General features: G+C 27.9%; 3 protein-coding genes across 3 annotated transcripts; 2 read left to right on the forward strand and 1 right to left on the reverse strand.

The window, feature by feature from the left end:
• The first annotated feature begins 4594 nt into the window (after positions 1-4594).
• On the forward strand, positions 4595-7747 carry LOC101498856 (transcription factor SPEECHLESS-like). Its single transcript, XM_004502554.4, has 3 exons — positions 4595-5321; positions 5998-6549; positions 7416-7747. The coding sequence occupies exons 1-3, from the start codon at positions 4902-4904 to the stop codon at positions 7479-7481; spliced, it is 1038 nt and encodes a 345-aa protein (XP_004502611.1). The 5' UTR covers positions 4595-4901; the 3' UTR covers positions 7482-7747.
• A 782-nt stretch (positions 7748-8529) lies between these two features.
• Positions 8530-10460, reverse strand: LOC101499178 (probable WRKY transcription factor 53). The gene is made up of 3 exons (XM_004502555.4): positions 10034-10460; positions 9326-9457; positions 8530-9246 (listed from the first exon to the last, which is right to left on the reverse strand). The coding sequence occupies exons 1-3, from the start codon at positions 10351-10353 to the stop codon at positions 8757-8759; spliced, it is 942 nt and encodes a 313-aa protein (XP_004502612.1). The 5' UTR covers positions 10354-10460; the 3' UTR covers positions 8530-8756.
• Positions 10461-17228: 6768 nt separating this feature from the next.
• LOC101499497 (RNA polymerase sigma factor sigE, chloroplastic/mitochondrial) lies at positions 17229-21837 on the forward strand. The gene is made up of 6 exons (XM_004502556.4): positions 17229-17369; positions 18165-18923; positions 19405-19551; positions 20156-20392; positions 20719-20982; positions 21427-21837. The coding sequence occupies exons 2-6, from the start codon at positions 18228-18230 to the stop codon at positions 21622-21624; spliced, it is 1542 nt and encodes a 513-aa protein (XP_004502613.1). The 5' UTR covers positions 17229-17369; positions 18165-18227; the 3' UTR covers positions 21625-21837.
• The last annotated feature ends 139 nt before the right edge of the window (positions 21838-21976 follow it).

Here is a 21976-nt window from a genome sequence, read left to right on the forward strand (position 1 = left end):
CGAAACCAGACAAATATGACAAAGAATTCGTAACAAAATATGAGTGAGACTTTTGAAAATCCACAAAAGAGTAAGATACTTGGTATTTGGATATTAGGTGTAGTAATCATATATGTTGGAAAAATAAATAATTTTCTTTTCTTAATGAAACAGCAAAATCTACCATGAAATTCATAAATAATTCAAATATACCATGTTGGGGAAATTCCAAATTTCTATCAGGTTGAAAGATGGATCACATAATTTTACTGTTGATGTATTTATGCTCATGTTCTACATCACATTCTATTGAACGTGTAACAAATGTAAAAAAAAAAAAAATACAACATGCAAATTCATAATGGCTACTACGCGTTGATTGTGTTATATGATTTTCAATAATGAGGGCTTGTGTTATGTGAGATTTGATCACTTTTGTTTATTTGGCACAAATTACTTATCAAGAAAGGAATGTTTCTGGCGTGTCTGTTATGAATATTTTAAATTGTGTAAGTGAGACTTATCAAATAGAAAAGAAATATAGAGAATCATTTCCAATATAAAATTTTATAGAACAAAGAAACTACTCAAGGCGGTTCATTCAACTTGTGTTCAGTTGAAATACCAACATCAAAAATACCTTGTCGATAAAAATTTCTTTGAGCAATAAGGAATTGAGCATGACTTAACAACTAGCACAAATGCTTTGTTGGAGTTAAGTGAAACATGTGGTAACTAATCTCGTATTGTTAGGCATTGTAAAATAAGCAAGATGTCAAATCAATATATATTGACTTTTTCTTTGCTATAAGATGCACTAGTTGGAAATTCATTATGCTTGTAGTTCATTTTCTTTCTTTTTCTCTTAAAATATTTTTTTTGAGAATGTAGTTTACCGGAGACTCTAAGGTCATTGACATGTTTGGGATAAGTCTATATGTTGTAAAAAATTTACATAATATTATTTTCTAGTAGTCATTATACATTGGTTGTGCTTTTTTTTCTTCTTTTTAAACGTTCCCCCACTATATTTAATTTTGTACCTTAATTTTTTTATATTGATTTTTTCCAGCACTTGCTTTATAGATGAGTGATTCGTGGAATTGGTGTCATTGCTCGTGTTTTGTATGAAAATTTTTAAAAATCCAAATTATATTTATTTGAGAAAATCCACTTCTTATGCTTTCAATATACTCTCATATCACATGAAATAATTATTTTTCCAATATAAATACATAACATGGTTTCAATGATACATAACATGGTTCCATATTGATACGAATAAAAAATATATACCACCTAAAAATAATTACTAATCAAAATTAACTATTAATCAGAAAATTGCCTTAGTAGTGCTCACCTACCTAAACCACACCAAACTCCATAATAGCCATATATACAATTTTCACTAAGAATTTTTATACAATTTTCACTAAGAATTTTTAAAAGCTTAATATGAGAGTTAAAGTATCTACTTAAAAATACTTGATAGATCAATATGATACCATCTAAAGAATCTCATGGTGTAATTTTGCTCAAATGTTGTGCACTTGAGATTCGTGATAATAAAATCGATACATAAATAAAATTTATTATTATTTTATCCAAATAATCAAATATGCTTTGTTTAACAATTGGGTAATTGTAATCTATGTATGTAATTATTATGTATAAAAAAAGTGATGTATTATTTTGCAGGCTTTTTGAGTTAGAAATGACATGGAAATTAGAAGCTGCCAAAACATGAAAGGACAGTTTTGACAATTTATATGAGTGCCGTCACTGGGCAGGTAATTGTATAGTAAGATTTGGGGCACAACATTCTCCATTTTTGGCCTTTGTAGGTATAACGGTTATGCACGCATTTCTTCCCTTTCCTTTTTAGTAATTCGCCCCCATAAATTAACCACCTCACCTAGGCTAGGTACCAAGGCTTCTCTTAATTAAAATTCTTCTCATGTCTTTCATTTATTAAATTAATAAATATATGCACATAATTGCGCCAGGATATTAAATATATATAATTTTAATGTAGTAAAGAAAATCACAATCATAACATGATTCATTTTCAATACAAACAACGCAGTTGTTCGATTACTCAAAATAAATACCTATAGTAAAAACAGACAAAAAATAAAATAAAAATACCTACGGTAAATTAATAATATCTATGAATTAAGTCCCGGCATTAGGTCGAGTGCAACTATACTAAGACTCTTTAAGTAAAGATTCAAGTTTAAATTTTGTGAATGAAAATAAAAAGTGATTAAAGGAGAGCTCTATTAAAAGTAGTCAACTAACTTTTTTTGAATAAAGATTAACTATCAATAAATAAAATTAGTGGATACTTTACTCATATGATAAAAGTATATATGTGTATGTTTTATCCTAAATAAAGTATTTATGTTTTTGTCCACAATCAATATTAATAATTAATATTGTTGCTATTGTTAATATTTTATTAGAGATAAAAATTAAATTTACCACATCTTTATCACTACTCTTCTTAACTCTCTCAAATAGAGATGTTTATGGACACCACATCCACATAACCAATCTATATTTATATAAAAATCTTTTATCATATTAGATTTTTATAACCAATTCATATTTATATAAAAACCATTTATTATATTAGATTTTTATAATCAATCTATATAATTGAATTTAATTTTACAAAATCGATTATATCTATAACCCCTTTTATAATTAATATTTTTTTTCAAAATTTTTTATTAGAAAAAAATTACAATATCACTATTATCTTATAAAAAATGTGTTTTGAAAAAAATTCAATATATTTATCTAAAAGAAAATCAATATTTCTTTTATAAAAAAAAAATTAAATTAAAGAAAAATTTCTAAAAAAAAAAAACCCTTTTTTTTAGCAATTTTGACCTTTGAAAAAACAAATAACTTTTTTTTCACAAAATAACAAAAAATTGTAGGAAAAAATAACAAATTTACTTTTGCTCATAATATATATATATATATATATACTTAGCATCTAAATTAACAATCAATTAAAAAAAATAATCATATTTAAAATATATGGATTAATTAAAAATTATAGCCTACATATCTATTTTTTAAAATCGATTACAGATATAAATATGATTTAATAAAAATTTGATTATTTTATTCAATCATACAGGAAAGAATATCTATATATTACTAGCATATGAAAATAGTCTTCCTAACTCTCTCTAAGTTAGGAAAAAGTATCTATGTATTACTAGTATCTTCAGAATAGTCTTACACTTCAATGCTAGAAGTATCCGAGGCTTTATGGAACATCAAATCACGTTTAATTAAACATTTTACAGTTCATTTCCCAACAAAAAAAAAAAAAGAAGAAGCATTTCAGTGACATATTAATGTAGAAGAACAGAGGTATTTATGAATGACAATTTTAATGTGGATGGATGGATGCTCTTCCCTTTATTCTTAATTACAAACATAATTTCTAACTCCAATTGGAGATGTACCATACCCTTTTTTTTGTGTGTGAAAGAGATGTACCATACCCTTTAAAATAACCTCCACTTGCTGTCCTTGGTATTCAATCTGTCCCAAAATAAAAATTATATATTTGTAAAAATAATTCATAACTTTTTCCATTTTCTAAATTTTAGTTAATCAATCAATTCAATCTCACATTTACGATAAATATTTAGTCTATAACATTAATCAAATTTATATTAAATTTTGTTAATTTATTTATCTCTTATAAAAAAAAAAAAATGCAATATCTTTAAATCATAATTCAATCGATAAATATTAAAATTATTAAATTGAATTAATTATATCATCTCATTTATATATAGACAAAAAAATATATATATGTAATATAATTTTAATTTTTTTCAATTATATCCTCAAATGAATAGTATGTTCATTACTCACAATTCTATGTTTATCATATTTTTTTTAATTTATTTGAAATTGTTAATTGCGATGGTTATTGTGTTTTTCCTAATTATTCTCTTTAATTAATATTCTTGCTTCATTCTCAAGTCAATTTTTCCCACATTATATTTATGGTAATAAGGAATATATATATAAAAGCACATCTATACTATATTTATTATTTAAAAAGAGAAGTTTAGTAAAATTCTTACTCTCTCTTTCATATATATAGTAAGATATGTGAATTTGTGAAATAGAGATAAAAAAAAGTCATAGTCATTAAAGAAAAAAATAACGATATTCTCCAACCACTATTATAAACAAACTTAATTTTTTCAATTTTTATATAATATAAATTAAATTAATTAAATTATATTTTTTAACGTCACACTTTCAACTGTTTGCATTATATATTTTGAATTAAATAAATGATAAAACACACATTTAATGTAGCCTATTTTTCTTCTAAATATACCGTTATCAGTTAAAAAAAATTATATATTTTAAATAATTTGTTCACACTCTTTTCATTTAACGCAATAAAAATATTTGTGCACCTATAAACACTACTTAAAATTAATAATATTAAATAGTTTAGAAGTAGTTAAGGTTTTACTTATTCTAATACATATGTATTTTAATAATAGTAGCTAGATGAGTACCTCAATTGCATATATTATTAACACATCCATTCTTTTACACCAGTACACCACCATAAACATTACTCCTTTAGTACTACTGTCACTTTATAAAATCCATCTCTTTCCCCATTCTATCTATCTCCTTCCCTTCTCTCTCTCTCTCTCCTTCAGTTTTGATTACTTTTCTGCAGTTTGATACTGTTTCTGTTCTGTTCTGTTCTGTTTCTGTATGTTGCCTTCCCAAAAGTCACTAACAGTTTATATATGACAATCCTTTAACTACTCTCTATCATTTTCTCAACACCTCTCTCATATTTATACTTTTTTTCGTCTCAACCCTTTTTCATAATTTGCAGTTTTAATTAGTTTCCAATGGATGAAAGTTTATATGATATTTTTGAGGACAGAACAGAATTTGGAAACAACCATTTTGGTTCAACAGATGATGATCTTTTTGCTATTTTGGAGAGTTTAGAAGATTTCACTGATTTTCCTCTAATCAAAGAAGCTGAAGCTGTTACTACTCCAAAAGAGAATGAAGATACTTCGAGATTGGTGTCTCAAAAGTCAACAACCTCTTCAAATTTTCCACAACAAGATTCTGAAACTGAACTTGAAACTTGTCCAAAAAGTAAGAGACAGAAACTTACACCTACTTTGGTAGAGGAACAAATTAACAGTGATGGACAACAAAAGGTTTCACACATTACTGTTGAGCGTAACAGAAGAAAACAAATGAATGAGCACTTGTCTGTTTTAAGGTCACTCATGCCTTGCTTTTATGTCAAAAGGGTATGTATTTTTCTTTTTTTTAAGATTAATTCAAATTGATGTTTGAATATATAAAATAAATTTAAGATTAAATATATTCACACAAAATTTAAGATTAAATATATTCACGCAAAATTTAAGATTGAATACTCGACCTCTATCTTAATACTTCTTTAATGTCTAAACTCATGCATCTCACTAGCTACACATTTAAAGACATATGAGCTTTGAGTTAAAATTTATTTTACTGTATATAATTTCAACTTAAATTAATATATTTTTTGTGTCTAGAGATACTTTTTTTTTCTATAACTAAAGGGAATTTATACATGCACCACATCACAAGATCACTAGTAGGGCCACTAATACGATTCTATTCCGATAGTGACCCCATGGACACACACGCTATAGTAAGTTTCATTTGCATTCTTACACTTATGTAATACTATTATGTTTTTTTTAATAGAGATAAAAAAATTAGACTAATTTGTTATACCAAAATTATTTTAATGTCCAACTTTTAATTCTAATTTGGTAAACACACTTGAAATTCACACAATAATATATAATTTAATAATATTAATATATGTCAGTTTAATTATGTTTACTTTACCATAGTTTCCATATTTGAAGCATCCAAGACAATATAAATATGCACTCTTCTAAATCACTCCTACCACGTGTCTAATTTAATTAGGGAGATCAAGCATCAATAATTGGAGGAGTGGTTGATTACATCAACGAGTTACAACAACTACTACAAGCACTTGAAGCCAAGAAACAAAGAAAAGTATACAATGAAGTACTAAGTCCAAGGATAGTTTCAAGCCCAAGACCTTCACCACTAAGCCCAAGAAAACCACCACTAAGCCCTAGACTAAACCTACCCATTAGTCCAAGAACTCCAACACCAAGTAGCCCTTATAAACCAAGATTGCAACAAAGCTACAATTTTAATTCACTTTCACCTACCATATCAATTCCTGTTGAGCCATCTCCTACTACTTCTTCTTCCACTTCTTCAGTCAATGATAATATCAATGAGCTTGTTGCTAATTCAAAATCTCATATTGCTGACGTGGAGGTCAAGTTTTCAGGTCCACATGTTCTTTTGAAAACGGTTTCTCAAAGAATTCCAGGGCAAGCTTTGAAGATTATATCGACACTTGAAGACCTTGCCCTTGAAATCCTTCATGTCAATATTAATTGTTCCTCTGATGATACCATGTTGAACTCATTCACTATCAAGGTACGTATATTCTTGGAATATTAAAATGCATGTGGTATAATCTTATCAATCTTTTCCTTTTCTTTTTACTCTTTCAATAGAAACAAAATACCCCACTTTTAAAAACAGTGAAGGGTTGGTATATTGCATGGTCACATGAACAAATGCATAAATGCATAGTGTTGAGACATACATAAAAAAAAAAAAAAAAAACTATTTTTAATAATAATAAAAAATCTTTTTTCATCACTAGAAGATAATTTATTAAATTAAAGGGTGAAAAGGTAGAAAGGAATTTTTTTAATAATTTTTTTTATCACACAACACATATAATGTAAAAGGTTAGTTGAAAAAATCTCATAAATGAGCTTGCATGTAAAAAGTATATTTAAAAAATTATTATTTTTAATTATGGCATCCTTTAAATTAAATAAATCATATTAATTAGAATAGTTCTCATGTAAAACATGGTTTCATTGAGTGCTTATGAGTCAAGAGTAGGTAATTTATTTCTGTTAGTTTTGATGATTGCATATATTGCTATCTCTTAATTTATAGATTAAAGTGTACGTGTAAATGTTATATATACACTTCGATATAACGAGTTTTCATTCTTTAAAACCCAATCATGAAAACAACTTGAATTTGAAGTTTTTAGCATGATTAAAAATGTAAAAATAATAAATAAATGGGTTTGATGTAGTACTAAAAAACATGCATCATGCCTCCACTCAGACATTTGTCCTCATTTGCTTAAAAGACGTACTATAGTATAGTATATATGATATATGTTTGGTACTTACGTGTTCAATTTAGGTTCACTAATAATATATTTATGAGATTGGTTTCTAACAGTACTTTTGGTGTATTAATTTAATTTGATATAGATTGGAATTGAATGCCAACTGAGTGCGGATGAACTTGCTCAACAAATCCAGCAAACATTCTGCTAAAATTGTGTTTATGATCTGTCAACACTCTTTACCAAACATCTCTCTCTTTCTTATTATTGCTGAATGTAATGTAACGTTTCTATGTACGTATTAGCTGTACTAGTAACAGAGTACGCGCGTGACGACTCCTTTAATTACAACAATCTTATCATTTTCTTTCTCTTATTTTTTCACCACATCTATAAGCTAGCTAGCTAGCTACTATACAGGGACTTTCTTGTAATTCACCACCATTTGAACTTTAATTTTATCTATTCCTACTTGCCAAATGTATGCTCCAATGTTAAAACATACAGATAATTCAAAAACGAATTATTAGTTCTATCTCTAAATTAATATACAAGACCTTGTACACTAAATTACACGTATTAAATTTATCAACAATATTTTATATTGTTTTTTCAAGTATACTCTTTAAAAAATAATTATCATTCCATCATAATATTTTTTTTTTGTTAGTTACAATAAAAGATGGAGTATACAATAATTAATTAAAGCGGGATATTTGAGTATATACTTTTTGAAACTAGACAAGAAAAATTATCCGTGCATCTTTTATATAGTATATTATATTTATTAGGTGATGTTTTTACACTCTTATCATTTTAAAAAAAAACATCACATAAGTCTTAATTAGCACTTATAATTAGTTTAGTTTGTTATTATAAACTGAGTTATGTATTGTCATCTCATTTATGAATTTAGCCAATTTTTTTGTTTATTTATTATTTGTAATCTCACTTTATTCATTACTAGTGAAGAGGTATATAAGTAATTGCTTAACATGGTATACTAATATGAAGATCTTTGTGAATGAATTATAATATATTTGTCCCACCTAACCTTATATATACAAAACCCATGTTCTTACAATAATATCAGTGTCTTCCCATTTGGAGAGTATAAACACGAAGAATATGTTACATCTTGAAAGGGTAAAATGATATTTATGAAAATGTTCGCACACAAATATTATTGATAGATTCTCTAAAGTCTAACAAAACATATTCTTTGGTCATGCAACAAAATCTCACCACAAATTGTAAATTGAATGATGCTTACTATTTCAAATATTAAAATGTCTATTTACAAATTGTAAACTACTACAATGGTTGAATAAAATAAAATTCTCTGTAACTCAAATTAAACTCTGTTTTTTAATTTCCAAAATTAAAAAAACGAGGGAAGCAGAACACAAACAAAAGAAAAGCTACGTGAATAAAAGTGTATAATTGCACAACCACATGACTACGATACAAGTAGCTAAGACATAAATCAAAAAAATGGCGAGTTATCGAATGTGAAGTTATGTCTGTCAAATTCAAATTGGTCAATTGGAAACTCTAACGAAGTAGTTGGTGTGTTTGCAACAGAAGTTGTGATATTAGGGAACACACTTGAATTCGGTGACATCGAAAACTGGCTTATTCCTGAATTCGCAGAAGGAGAATTGAAGTTTTCAACAAAACTGCTTTCAAGTACAGCAGGGGAAGAGAATATTGAACCAAATGGTTGGTCGAGGAAATCTAGGTTCTCTGTTTGGACTCTTAGTCCTGTTCGCATACTTTGAAGATTTGTGTTTACATTTGTTTCTTGGTTTTCATTTGGATTTAATGTAGGAAGAGCTACCACATTGGATTCCATTGTGCAAGTGTGGTTTCCTCGGTAAGTGATTTCGAACACAGTTGAGTCTTCATCAGATCTTTGTACTTGCTTTGTTGCCAAACACCCTTCAACGTTTCTGTGACTGCATCTGTAATACCCTCTGCATATATACTCACAAATATTGTTACTTCAATTTTTATTTAATATAATAAAGTTACTTATTTACTAAATTGTGTTACCTTGGATGTAATGCTCCAAGAATTTCTTTTTGCCCATATTTTCTCCAACTATATCCATCATCAAGAGGACCTTCCACTCTCACTCCTGGTGTAACTCGAATTTTTTTTGTCCATCTAATTGGCATAGTGTTTCTAACATGAAAAAACTAGATATGGTAAGGCCACATGTATAGTACAATACATATCAAGATTCAAATCAAAGCTACTTTGTGCATGTCCATGGTGTAACATGTGTGAGTGAGAGTCTTAGATATTAAATATAAAAGTAAATATTGAACATTGTATAAGGGAGATAACTCATATTCAATGCATTTGTGTCTTTTTATAATAAAATTTGCAAAACTCTTTGTTGATCCAAATCTACACTTTGTTTTTCCAATAAATACTAGCTATAAGAATTTGTGTTTTGTAGAAGCATACCCAAAAAAATAATTGTAATTAAAATTGACTCGTAAACATATGACAATGTTCGACACCAAATATTTTAGCTGATCGGTCATTTAAAACGTCTATATATTTTGAGTTTGACGTTCAAAAACTATATTAAATATTAAATATTTTGGTCTATAAAGTCGAGCTCATACTAAGACAGATATGTTGAAAATTTATGATGAGTAAGATGTTGGGCCGAGAGAAGGAATATTTTGGGTTTTGTTTTTTAATTGATTTTTGTCTATGTTTTGATGTGTTGAAAGTGTTTTTACATACCTTTTTTTGAAAGCATTGCGGTGATGGTCTTGAAAATCTCTGTCTGAGTCTTCACTTTTGGGACTACAGCTTAAAGGCGGTGAGTCCAACATTCGGATTCCAACCGTCCTTGCCGGTTGTTGTTGTTGTGAGGATTCAGCCACGTGTCCTTTACGGTTTACCATTTGAAGTGCTTTTTCAAATGTTGTTATGATTTGTTGGATCAATAATTCACGGGTTTCATTAGAGGAAGAAGAAGGCACGTTGAGATAGAGTTGAAGCTGCCTTGTCAACTCCAATCCTTGTAGTAGCTCGTGTATAAGGCTCTTTGAATCTCCCATGTGGATTCAAATGATTGGTTATTAACAAGAAATAAAACAGGGGGAAAATGACAAACAAGGCGTAAAACACATGAAGCGTTGGGAATTAATGAATGTGTGTTATGGGCATGGGATTTAAAGGGGTGTATTTTTAAAAGAGTGGGAAAAGAAAGGAAATAGAAAAGGAAGGAAACGTTGACTGGGACAAAAGTGGCGAGTGGATTTTCTATGGTAGGACTAGTCTTTGGTCATAGGATATAATAGTATGTTGAAAATTAATTGAAATTGAAATGGTTAGTGAGTAGTATTGGAGACTTCTAATTGTGTTGACCCTTTCTCCCTGTCGAACCTTTTTTTCTCATTCTTTTTTTCACCCTTGCTTATTTCATACCATATCATTATTACTTCCTATATCTACCACTATTATCATCTTTCCTTAATCTACTTTTTTGACACATTATATATTTAAATATTAAATATGTCTTTTTTACCATTAAAATATAAAAAATTTACTTTCTATTATATTTTCAATTACTTTTCATTTTTTCACTTTTCTTATTTCTTTCGTATTTTATCACTTTTTATTCTTTCCACTTCCCTTATCTTTCTTACTTTTTTTATATTTTTTTCAATTACTTTTACAAATTTTTATATTTTATTACTTTATTTTTTATTTTTCGCTTCTATTTTTCTAATTTCAAATTTGAAATTAAATTTAACTATATTCAATTTTTCACCATTTTTCTCCCACCATTCACTTCACCTTCTTTTTATATTTTTTTCAAATCTTGTAATTTTTTTCAACTTTTAATCTACTATTTATTTATATAAGAACAATAACTACTAGAGAAAAAGTATGTATATCATTTATTTTCAAATTTTTAAGTGTTAAATTTGCATGTTAAGATTATCAATTTTCAAATAAATTATATAAAATTATTAATTTCAATATTCTCTCGCACAATTATATCACTTTTTCATTCTCTTCAATAATTTTAATGTTGTTTTTTCGTATATATATTTTTATAAAATGCATTTTTCTAAATATAAAAACTTTTTTTTTTATGGTTTTGTTATACTTATTGGCTAACATGTCAATGTTTTTCAAACTAAGTATTCTCCTTTTTTTTTTTAATGAAGCATATAATTTTCTTACTAATTAACCTTTCTTTTAAATAATTTTTAGAATTACCTTCAGATTGTATAATCAATTATTTTGACCAACGGCAAGAAATTTGGACTTTTTGTTAATGACAGCGGTAATATAATATACTAAAACTAATGATCAAAAGATCAATATTTATTGACATATGGTTAACTTCAAACTTTTAAAATTCATTTTAATCTAAAACTTCAATTATTATATTTATTTCACCTCTAAAATTATTTCTAAAAATTAATATTTATTTCTATTAAATTAAATTATACAATTTACATGCAACAATTTGAAGTCGTGTGAATGCACGTATATTTTTGCTAGTTATGATAATAATCATCATCAAAATGTGAACCATGAATTAATCTACCTTAGGATTTAGATCTTAATCTAGTAACTAGCGGAGAGAGACACACATTGTTTATGTGTTGTTTGTTGTATACAATAATAATGTTTTATTTTACCATTTGTTTCAGTTTTATACTAATATTTATGGATTTTGCTGATAATTTTCCTTAAAGTACTATAACACTTTTTTAAGAAATAAAAAATAAAAAATTTGCATTAAAAAAATCACATTAAAACTTTTTAAAAGTTAAATACACATATTTGAATACATTTTCCAGAAAATATTTGTATATTTAAATTCTTAATTAAATTAAATATATTGATTAATATTTGTCGTATTTATTATATGTAGTGTTAGTATTGAAAAAGATAGGGTTGTTAATGATTTTGATGTTGATTAGGTTTAAAATTAAATTTGAAAAAGAAAAATTTGTCCAGAAAAAAGTTCCGACTAATTTTAATAGTTGTATTTATAATAGCATAGATGTAACAAGGATTCTAACTAGAGTGGAATTATGGTACAGAGGCGTAATTAGAGACGTGTATCAACAATGTTGTGTACTATGCATTGAAGATATTAAAAGTTATACCCCATCTGTTTTTTACGAGCTCTTTGGTTAGGGTAATTTGCAAATGAATATTAATTAATTGGCTTGATTGGTATCTCAAATATCGGAAGATTGAAGCGGTTGAGAATTTCTTGATTTTTAATTCATTAGTGAAAGAAAACAAATGCAAACAAGGTGAATCGTTTAATTTGGTTAACTAAATGATGTATTTGGAATAATATTTTGTTCAAAGGGAATGTGGTAAATTTGATGGAGGTAGTAGATAACATTAAAATATATATTGGGTGTGATTTATTAATTGGAAAAATAGAGAGAAATTTTAAATTTTTTTTATAGGTGGAATATCCATTTTCTTGTTAAAACAGAATATTGTAATAAATATAGATCATTGACAATCGAGATCATTTAAATTAATTTTGTAATTGTATTAATTTGAATTGTCTAATCATCAATTAACGATTGAAATGTAAAACAAGTGTAATTATGTAGTTTGTAAGAATAGTAAATTCAGGTCCGAATTTAAAGTAGTCTTTGTAGTCTCTTCTCTTAAAAAAGATACTTGATAATAAGGACAACGTGAAGGACGAATCTATCTTTAATTGGGAGCAGTAAAAAAAAAAGGAGAAACATGATCACACGACATATGAGAGGGAGTAAGACAAAATAACGTGAAGAAAGAAGTCAAAGTGAAAGGGAGAAAAAAAGGTGGAATCTTCAAAGATTTTTCCGCGTCGTTAGTAACGCTGCTTCCAACGTTTGTGACAAGGTTGTTAACAAATTGTAAAATGTAATACTCGTATTATGTTTGTAAGATGCTAGTAAAGAACTAAAGATGCTTCCAACTTTTGATACAACAGTAGTATTGTTAGAGCATTTACAACGTTGCTAAATATCTTTGCTAAATTTATCATTGTTATTTTTTTTTATTAATTAGAATAATTTGTTTTTTATTTTTACTTTTTTTTCACAATTTTTATTATAAAAATTTAAGTTTAATTTTATTTTAAATTAAAATAATGTATAAAAATATTAATTAAAATACTTAAATTAATATTTTAAATTGTAATAAAATTATATATAAATAAAATATTAATGTATGAATTGAAGTTACGAGAACTAATATGATTCTTAAAGTTAAACCTAAAAAATGAATAAATTATTTTAAGATGATGTGATACAATATTAGACTCTATCTAATAAACTCATGAGTTTATGGTTGAAAATGTTTTTACTTTTACACTCTACAAACTTCAACCCTCTCTTGATCGAAAATTAATTTATCAACGGATTATTTTACTCTCTTTATTCTACAATGAGTTTCAGTTGTAAATAAATTAAAATGAATGACACTTTAAATTTATAATACGTTTTTATTTATTTATTTTATCATTCAACTAATATTATTTTTAATATTACTTGATAAAGATAATTTAATAAAAATATTTTCTTCTCTTTCATCAATATATTTTTTAATAGATGTAAAATGATGAACTAAATTGACATAATAAACTCTGCGAATGACAACGTGGTATTATTCTCTTCTCACATAAAAACAATATTTATTTTAAATGTTTATTTTTTTTAGTTTAGTCTTTTTTTTCACTTGTAATCATTTTTTTTTGCATGATAGATATGAATATTCACCATTGTGACTAATATCCGTCTAAATATTTCCTAAATACAAAAGGTAGATTCTCTCATATATCTCTTTTTATATTACTTCAGTATTAAAATATAAAATTTTATCAACTAGATTGTGAGATTTAAAAAATTTGTAATAAAAGTAAATTTGTTAATATATAAATGATATTTTATTTTATCTAATTTTGTTGTGTTTATTAATATTCGTTTCATATTAAGTATCGTTTAGGTTTAAATTTATCTACAATTCTTTAAAAAAAATTGTTAAGTTTACTAATTTTCAAGATAAAATGAGATTCGTAGACTAAAATCATCCTTATTAACAAAGAAAATAGTAGAATAGTCATATGAATAGAGATACCACGAGTATAGTACTAATCGGTTGCAAAAACATATATAGCATAAAATAGTTAGAAGTAGTATAGCCAACAAATAAATTCGTACCCTTAAAAAATTGAAGGAAATATTATAAAAATAGACACTAAATTTTTTCAAGAGAAATATATAGTTGAATAATCCATTAAATAATGAACAACATACATAGATATCAAAATATAAGTGAATCTATTAAATTAGTAGATTGTGTAACAGACCGAATGGAACAAATTGTAAAATGTAATACTCATATTATGTTTGTAAGATATGAGAAAAATATCAAATTTGTGGCACAATTTATTTCAACTTATAACGCAGTTTATTTTGTAATTACATTGAAGCAATGATCAATCATACAATTTTGGTCATATCAAAAGTGAGGAAAAAAAATATTATTAGCTAAACTAAAAAAAAAAAAAAAGAAAAAGAGTTTTATTAGCTAAACCGAAATAAATGGTGTGAGGTTGCACAATTTTTATCAGAATATGTGTTCACATAATTATGTGGGGCTTCATCGTTCAAAGGTGTGAAGAAAAAGTTTCATAGGCTAAATTAAATTTTAAATTATGCGATCACATTAAGATTTTCAAAGTTCTCAGTAAGTTAACTTGCGTTAATTGGATGCACAGTCCTTACTTTTGAAAGTTTCAAATATAAGTATAAAATTGTACCCAAAAAAGTCATCTAGAATAAGACCAATTCAATTAAGTTAATATTGGGAAAAGTACGTGGTGGAGACACTACTCCTGTCGTCAAAAGCTATCCAGAAAAAGGAAGAAAACAAAATTCAATTGGTAGGATTTTTTTTATTTTTTTTTTATTTTTGTCTTTTAGGAATCTTCTAGGAATTTTATTTGTAGGAGTTAGGAAGCAACAAATATTGAAAAATTATACTTTATACCCCATATTTATACTGCTAATTTACAATATAGGCAAATCATATATTTTTTTAATTTTCTAAAAAAAATTATACTCTACTAAATTCAACTTAAATTCAGGAAAATTAAAAAATAAAATTTTAAAATATTTATGTTTTAAAAAATTTGAATTTTGTGTATTAAAATTTTTTATTTTAAGTTTTCTAGTATACAAATATATTTTAAAAAAATTGAACTTTGAATAATTGTATTTTAGAAAATTTTAACTTTATTTACTGAAATCTTTTTTTAGAATTTTCTAAAACACAAATTTTTTTTAAAAACTTTTTAGAATATAGATGTGTTTTAAAAAACTTTAAAAGAATTGTTCAAAACAAAAATATTTTCAAAATTTTAAAATTTATGTCCAAAAATTAATTTTTAATTTTTCGAATACAAACATATATATACTTAAAAACATAAAATTTGACTTTTTTTTAATAAAATATGAGGTAAATATAAATTTGGAGAAATGAAGTGAAATCTTCCAAAAATTGGTAGGCCGCCTAAGACGGTGAATCGAAGTGTGATATAGACTTAACTGGTATGGGCTCATTAGGAAAAATGGGCTTTGAAACCAAAAGGTCCAAAACCTGCGATCCACCCGTGAAACCAAAAGGAGTGTAATATTTTTTTTACAAAAAGATTGCAACTTTTTTTTTTATATTATAATTATTTTTAATTTATTAAATAAATAATTATCCAATTGTATTTTAAACGTATTTTCTTTGAAATTTATAATATAATTTACTATTTTTTAATTTTAATTATAATCATTTTTAATTATGGTAGTAATAATAATGATGATAATAATAATAATAATAATAATTATTATTATTATTATTATTATTATTTATTCATGTATTATTTATTTTAATCATTTTTAATAATAATAATTATTATTAGTATTTTTGTTTAATTTAATTTTTTTAATGTATTAAATTCATATAATAATAGTTAAAACGAACAAAAAAAATAAAATCAAAACCCTAGTGCGAGGTCGCCTCCTGGGCTAGCGACCTCCTCAGGTAAAAAAATATTTTTTCCTTCAGTTGGTCGCACCCTGGAGCAGCGACTTTCTACCGAGCTTAAAAAGTAGGACAATCAGGTAAATTAAATTAGGAGTGAGGTATTTTGGTGTAAAAAAAAAAGATATATAAGAAAAAAAATCCTTTTTTTTATCTAATCATTTAAATTATATTAGTTTGTACAATTAGCCTTTAAAAATATTAAATTATGTATATGATCTTTTAAGTTTAATTTTTCTTTTTAAATTACTATCATAAAATGTTAAGATTTAACCAAAATATCGCAATAAATTGATAGTTCAAATTAATTTGCACATAAATAAAGTTAAAACCATTGATTATGTATATAGATCTTTATTACTTTGTTTTTAAAACTATATGTCAATTTAAATTGTTGAAATTAAAATAAATAATTAATAATACAAATAAAATATAATTTAAATAATTAAATTAAAATCAAATAAACTTAAATAACATAAACAAAAATTAAATTAATTTTAAAGAATTATAAGTGTATTTTATTATTATGAACATAGTGAAGAGAATTGTGTTTCGAAGAGGCCATGGATGGACGCAAATAACGTGGACGAAGGATCATGGATCGTAATGTGCTACGTATTCCACAGAGCACCTCTTAAAATAATTTTATGTCAACACAATATTTTAATTAGCCACGTGTTAAAGTTGTGATCCACAATTTTCTTTTTTTTTTCCTTCGCAAAATATCTGCTCCTCCACTCCAAAAACGCCACGACTTTACTTCACCAACACTATCTTCTTCCGACGTCAGCACTTGTGTTCCAAATCGTATCTTACGTGTTCCGTTTACATACCGTAGATCTCATAGACGTAGTTCTTGGCCGTTGATTTTTCGCTGACAAAAATTGTGGTTACCGTAATTTTCGAATTTGAGTTAAATACTACAACCTCATACATATGTACCTTCTCTCTCTTTCTCCAATAGATTCTTTGTGTAGATTCTTCAACATCTCAGAGATCAAAGGTATGATTCACTCTTTTTCTTTGAACTTGTGTTCCTTTGAGTTGATCATTTGATTCCATTGATTTGATTCATTTTCATTGATTGTTATTAGAGAAAAAGGGGTGGTTGAATGGTGTTGTGTGTGAAACTTGTAATTTGAAGTAAGCAATTGACAATTGATTTTTTATTTGGAAAAAATTGACAATTGAATTGAGTTTGTTCCTCCCCCTTTATTTACAGAGTAATTGTTTTTCCCTTCTAATTTTGTCAATATGTTTTAATGTGCATTGTTTAGGTGCTAGTGCTACAAATGACTATAATGCTTACAGTATGTTTTGATGAAGGGTTCCTGAGAAAAATGAAACAGTGCACAAAACTTTCATTTCAAATAAAAATGATCTAGTTTGTTTAGATATAGAATGAAATTAATATTGTTATGAGTTTTTCTTTATAAATATACATAATATTAATTTCAAATGTAAACTTTGTTTCCCATGGACACCAATTCAAACTTAACGTGATAGAGATAGACACCAATTTATTTCCTTGGTTTGGGAAGAGTATTAATTTCTTTCCTACAAATTGTTTGTGATAGGGGTTTGAACTTTGAAGCATCTTACTGATGCATCAGTAGTATCTGTGGCTAGTAAAGCAATATATTTACTTGCTGTCCATATATTATTGTTTTTGTATGAATATTGAAGCTAAATTGAATGGTTAATCAAGTGATTGTTGTACTTACGGTTGATAATTCAATGAAGCATTTAGTTAAGCACTTGAGTCATTCTGTAATTCAACGACATTGTGATGTTGCAGGATCTTGGCATTGAGAATCTGTCATTTGAATTTCTTTCTGAACACTGATTAGGCAAACTTGGTATGGGAGTTGTGACTGTTTCTAGCTCAGCTGCTCGAACTCCACTAGGATTGAAAACAAAGTTTTCGAGTCACCATCCGGTACTGAAGAGACCTTTAACAGTAGCATTTAAAGGAGATAAACAGAATGATACTACTTTGGTTGCAACTCAAGAGAAAATTCCTATGCAAGTTGATACAGCCAAGACACACAAGAAAAGGATAGCGAAAACCAAAAAACTACCTAAGAAAGCAAGAGTGGTCTTCACAGAGGAAACTTTTCCGTCTTCATTGGATGTAGACTATAATGAAGCTGCTGCGATACTTGAAAATATATACAAACTTAGCCCGACATCTGATGTATGTAATGCAGACTATATAGATTGTAAGATCAAAAGAGTCTCTCGAAGGGGTAAGAAGATTGGTGATGTAAGTAAAGAGGAGTTAGACAATGATAGGGTAGTCAGAAACCAGAATGTGAAAGCCAAACGATTGGATCTTGATGAGAGGATTGCATTAAAAAAGAACAATAGTGAAGATGCAATTCCCACACGGAAAAAAAGAAATGTCACGAGTAAAATTGAGAAGATTGATGAACTTCTTAGGGAATATTCAGTACCTGCTGATTTTGTCAGTCTGGACTGGAAAAAAATGAAAATACCTCCAGTTCTTCATTCTTCAGAGCATGCATTTTTGTTCAAGTTGATGCAACCAATGAAGGTGAGCAGCTAATTACTGTAATTTCAATTTTCATTTCCCCCAGTTCCACTTTATTTGGGTTTTCTCTTCTTAAAATAGTGTAGATCTTTTCATTGCTGAGAAGCAAGAAAGCATTCAACCTAATGGCTTAAGCTGGCAAGTCAAGGTTCATAATTAGTTCTACACAGCTTTTCATGCTAACACCCTCTATGGTCTGAACTTGACGGATAACCAAAGATCATATGATCAATGCTAAAATTCAAGCAGATAACAGCATTGAGAATCCACATCTTGATCAAATGATAATAATTTTTTTTCATTTTGTTTAATCGATGGCATTATGGGACACAATTAGTCCATCCCTAGTAACCTGGTGATCAAGGGATCCATGGCTTTTTGATACCATGTTGAGAATATTTCCATTATAGTAGTCAGTTATGTTAGGCAAAATCTCGGAATTTGATCTTATTTATGATATTAAGCCATAATTGTTAATTTTCAGGCACTCCATCAAGTGAAAGAAGATTTACAGAAGGAGCTAGCAAGAGAACCTACAGAGGATGACATAGCTGACGCAACACACATGCGCACTGCTCAAGTAAAGAAAGCAATAGAGGTCGGTCGAGCTGCAAGAAACAAGCTAATTAAGGTAATTCAAATTGTTCAATTCTTTTACAGCTTTGCTTTCAACTAGTTTTAAAAGGTCAACTATTTAATATGTTTAGATATGCATCCTGTCTCTACTCTCTCAAGATTTTGGGCCAATAGCAAGTCACATTCACCTCATGGTCATGGCTCAGGGTCTGAGGGGTTCTAAGCTTTTGGACCAACCTTTTGGACAAAACTTTAACATCATAGAATCACAAGATTTCAATACGTAGAAATATGATTTGATTGTTTCTTAATTTTTATGAGTTTCAAGAATATTCATTGACAGTGTAAAATAATGTTCCATATGTATCCAATCAAAGCTCACATATAGATACTTGTGGAGATGTTTTAGGAAGTAATATAACAAAGTAATATTATGGCAAGATTTGATTAAAAGTATTATGCCGTCACTGTATAGTCTTTAAACCGCTTGCTTATTTGTTTCTATAAATCATATATCAAGAACATTCAAACTCATAACCCCTCGCCCTCCCTCTCTCTTTGGAGTGCGGAGGTGAAATTGGAGGCAGTTTAGTGATATTGTTTGGAATGAGTAAGTTGTATCAATGATTAAGAAATAGTGGTGATATAATCTTTTGCAGCACAATCTCCGGCTTGTCTTGTTCGTGATCAACAAATATTTTTCAGATTTCGCCAATGGATCAAGGTTTCAAGATCTCTGTCAGGCAGGAGTTAAGGGACTTATAACAGCGATTGATCGTTTTGAGCCAAATAGGAAATTTCGGCTTTCAACTTACAGTTTGTTTTGGATACGACATGCTATCATTCGTTCCATGACCCTCTCAAGCTTCTCACGTGTTCCCTTTGGACTTGAGTCGGTATGTATTCTTCTTACCACACAGCCTGACATCCTGATTAATGTTTTGGTTTAAGCACCTTATGCTTCAATTGTTTTTTATGTATCTTTCATGTTAGCAGCAGCATACTCTATTTTCAGTGTCATCGACTTGTAATTCCCAATCAATCTGTTTGTCGTTTAACAATATTTTCTTTAGTCAATAATTGATAGACCATACAAGATTTCAGCCAAGAATATTAGAAGAAAATATGGCTTTTAAGAAAGTTAAGAAACTTAAGAAATATAAAACAAACTTTGTTGATTAATTAGGCTGTTCCTGATATCTTCTCTTATATTTTTATGCAGGTTAGAGCAGAGATCCGAAGAGCTAAGCTTGAGTTGACATTTGAGCTTCAGAGGCCACCAACAGAGGAAGAAGTAATAGAAAGAGTTCATATATCCCCTGAAAGATACCGTGACGTAATGAGGGCATCTAAACCCCTTCTTTCGCTGCATTCGAGACATCTAATCACGCAAGAAGAGTTTATCGATCGGGTTGTTGATGATGGTGGTGTTGATGGTGATAATAGGAGGCAACCTGCTCTGCTAAGGCTTGCTCTTGATGACGTGGTAACAGCTCTAACCTCTTAAGGCTCTGTTTGATACTAGTACTGTATTACAAATAGGCCATTCTATTCAATTATTATTGTGAGCAATTAACATAATTGGATTTGTGGGATGAGCAACTACAAGTTGGATAAATTTATGAAATATGAAGAAGTATTTGTTGTTGCTATATGGTCAAATAAATAAGTGTAATACTCACATTATGTCAGAAACTAAACACTGTTTCTCTAAGAATTTAGGCTTAGGCCTAATATAACCTAACAAAAATAACTTGTAAAGTGAGAACTGGCAGAATCTTATAAGCATTGCTTAAGCCATAACTTATAAAGGTGATTGAGGCTGCAATGAAGGCAGCCCAAATGCCATAATTAAGGCTGCGTTCAATAATATCATATTGCCATTGTCACCCTTTGCAACTAATGTTATATTTGTTTTATTGTTTTCTAGCTTGATTCCCTAAAGCCTAAGGAGAACTTGGTGATCAGACAGAGATTTGGACTTGATGGTAAGGGTGACAGAACTTTGGGAGAAATCGCCTCAAACTTGAACATCTCTAGGGAAATGGTGAGAAAGCACGAAGTCAAGGCTCTCATGAAGCTCAAGCATGCAGCTCGGTTGGATTATCTTCGTCGCTATGTTGTATAAATCGGCTAATTTGTATGATTACCTTATACAAATACTTGTGTTTGTGGTTGAACCAGCTTACCTAGTCACATAGTATAGTGATGATTTGCATCACCGGTCATTTAAATTCCCCAGATCATAATTCATATGTAATTTGTATACCATAGACTTGAAATCGCACAATGTACATAACCGCCTATACATGTTACATGTAATGCTTCTTCTTTTGATGAATATACATTCTACAACGGACGAGATGTTGTAATGGTGTTGGGTGTAACCTCAATCCTACAAAATCGACTTATGATTGGAAGACTGTCCCTGGTAAAAAAAAAAAAAAAAAAAAACACCCCTCTGGATTCTTAAATATAAA

Source organism: Cicer arietinum, chromosome 5 (genome assembly GCF_000331145.2).
Source record: "Cicer arietinum cultivar CDC Frontier isolate Library 1 chromosome 5, Cicar.CDCFrontier_v2.0, whole genome shotgun sequence".
Lineage (NCBI taxonomy): Eukaryota > Viridiplantae > Streptophyta > Magnoliopsida > Fabales > Fabaceae > Cicer > Cicer arietinum.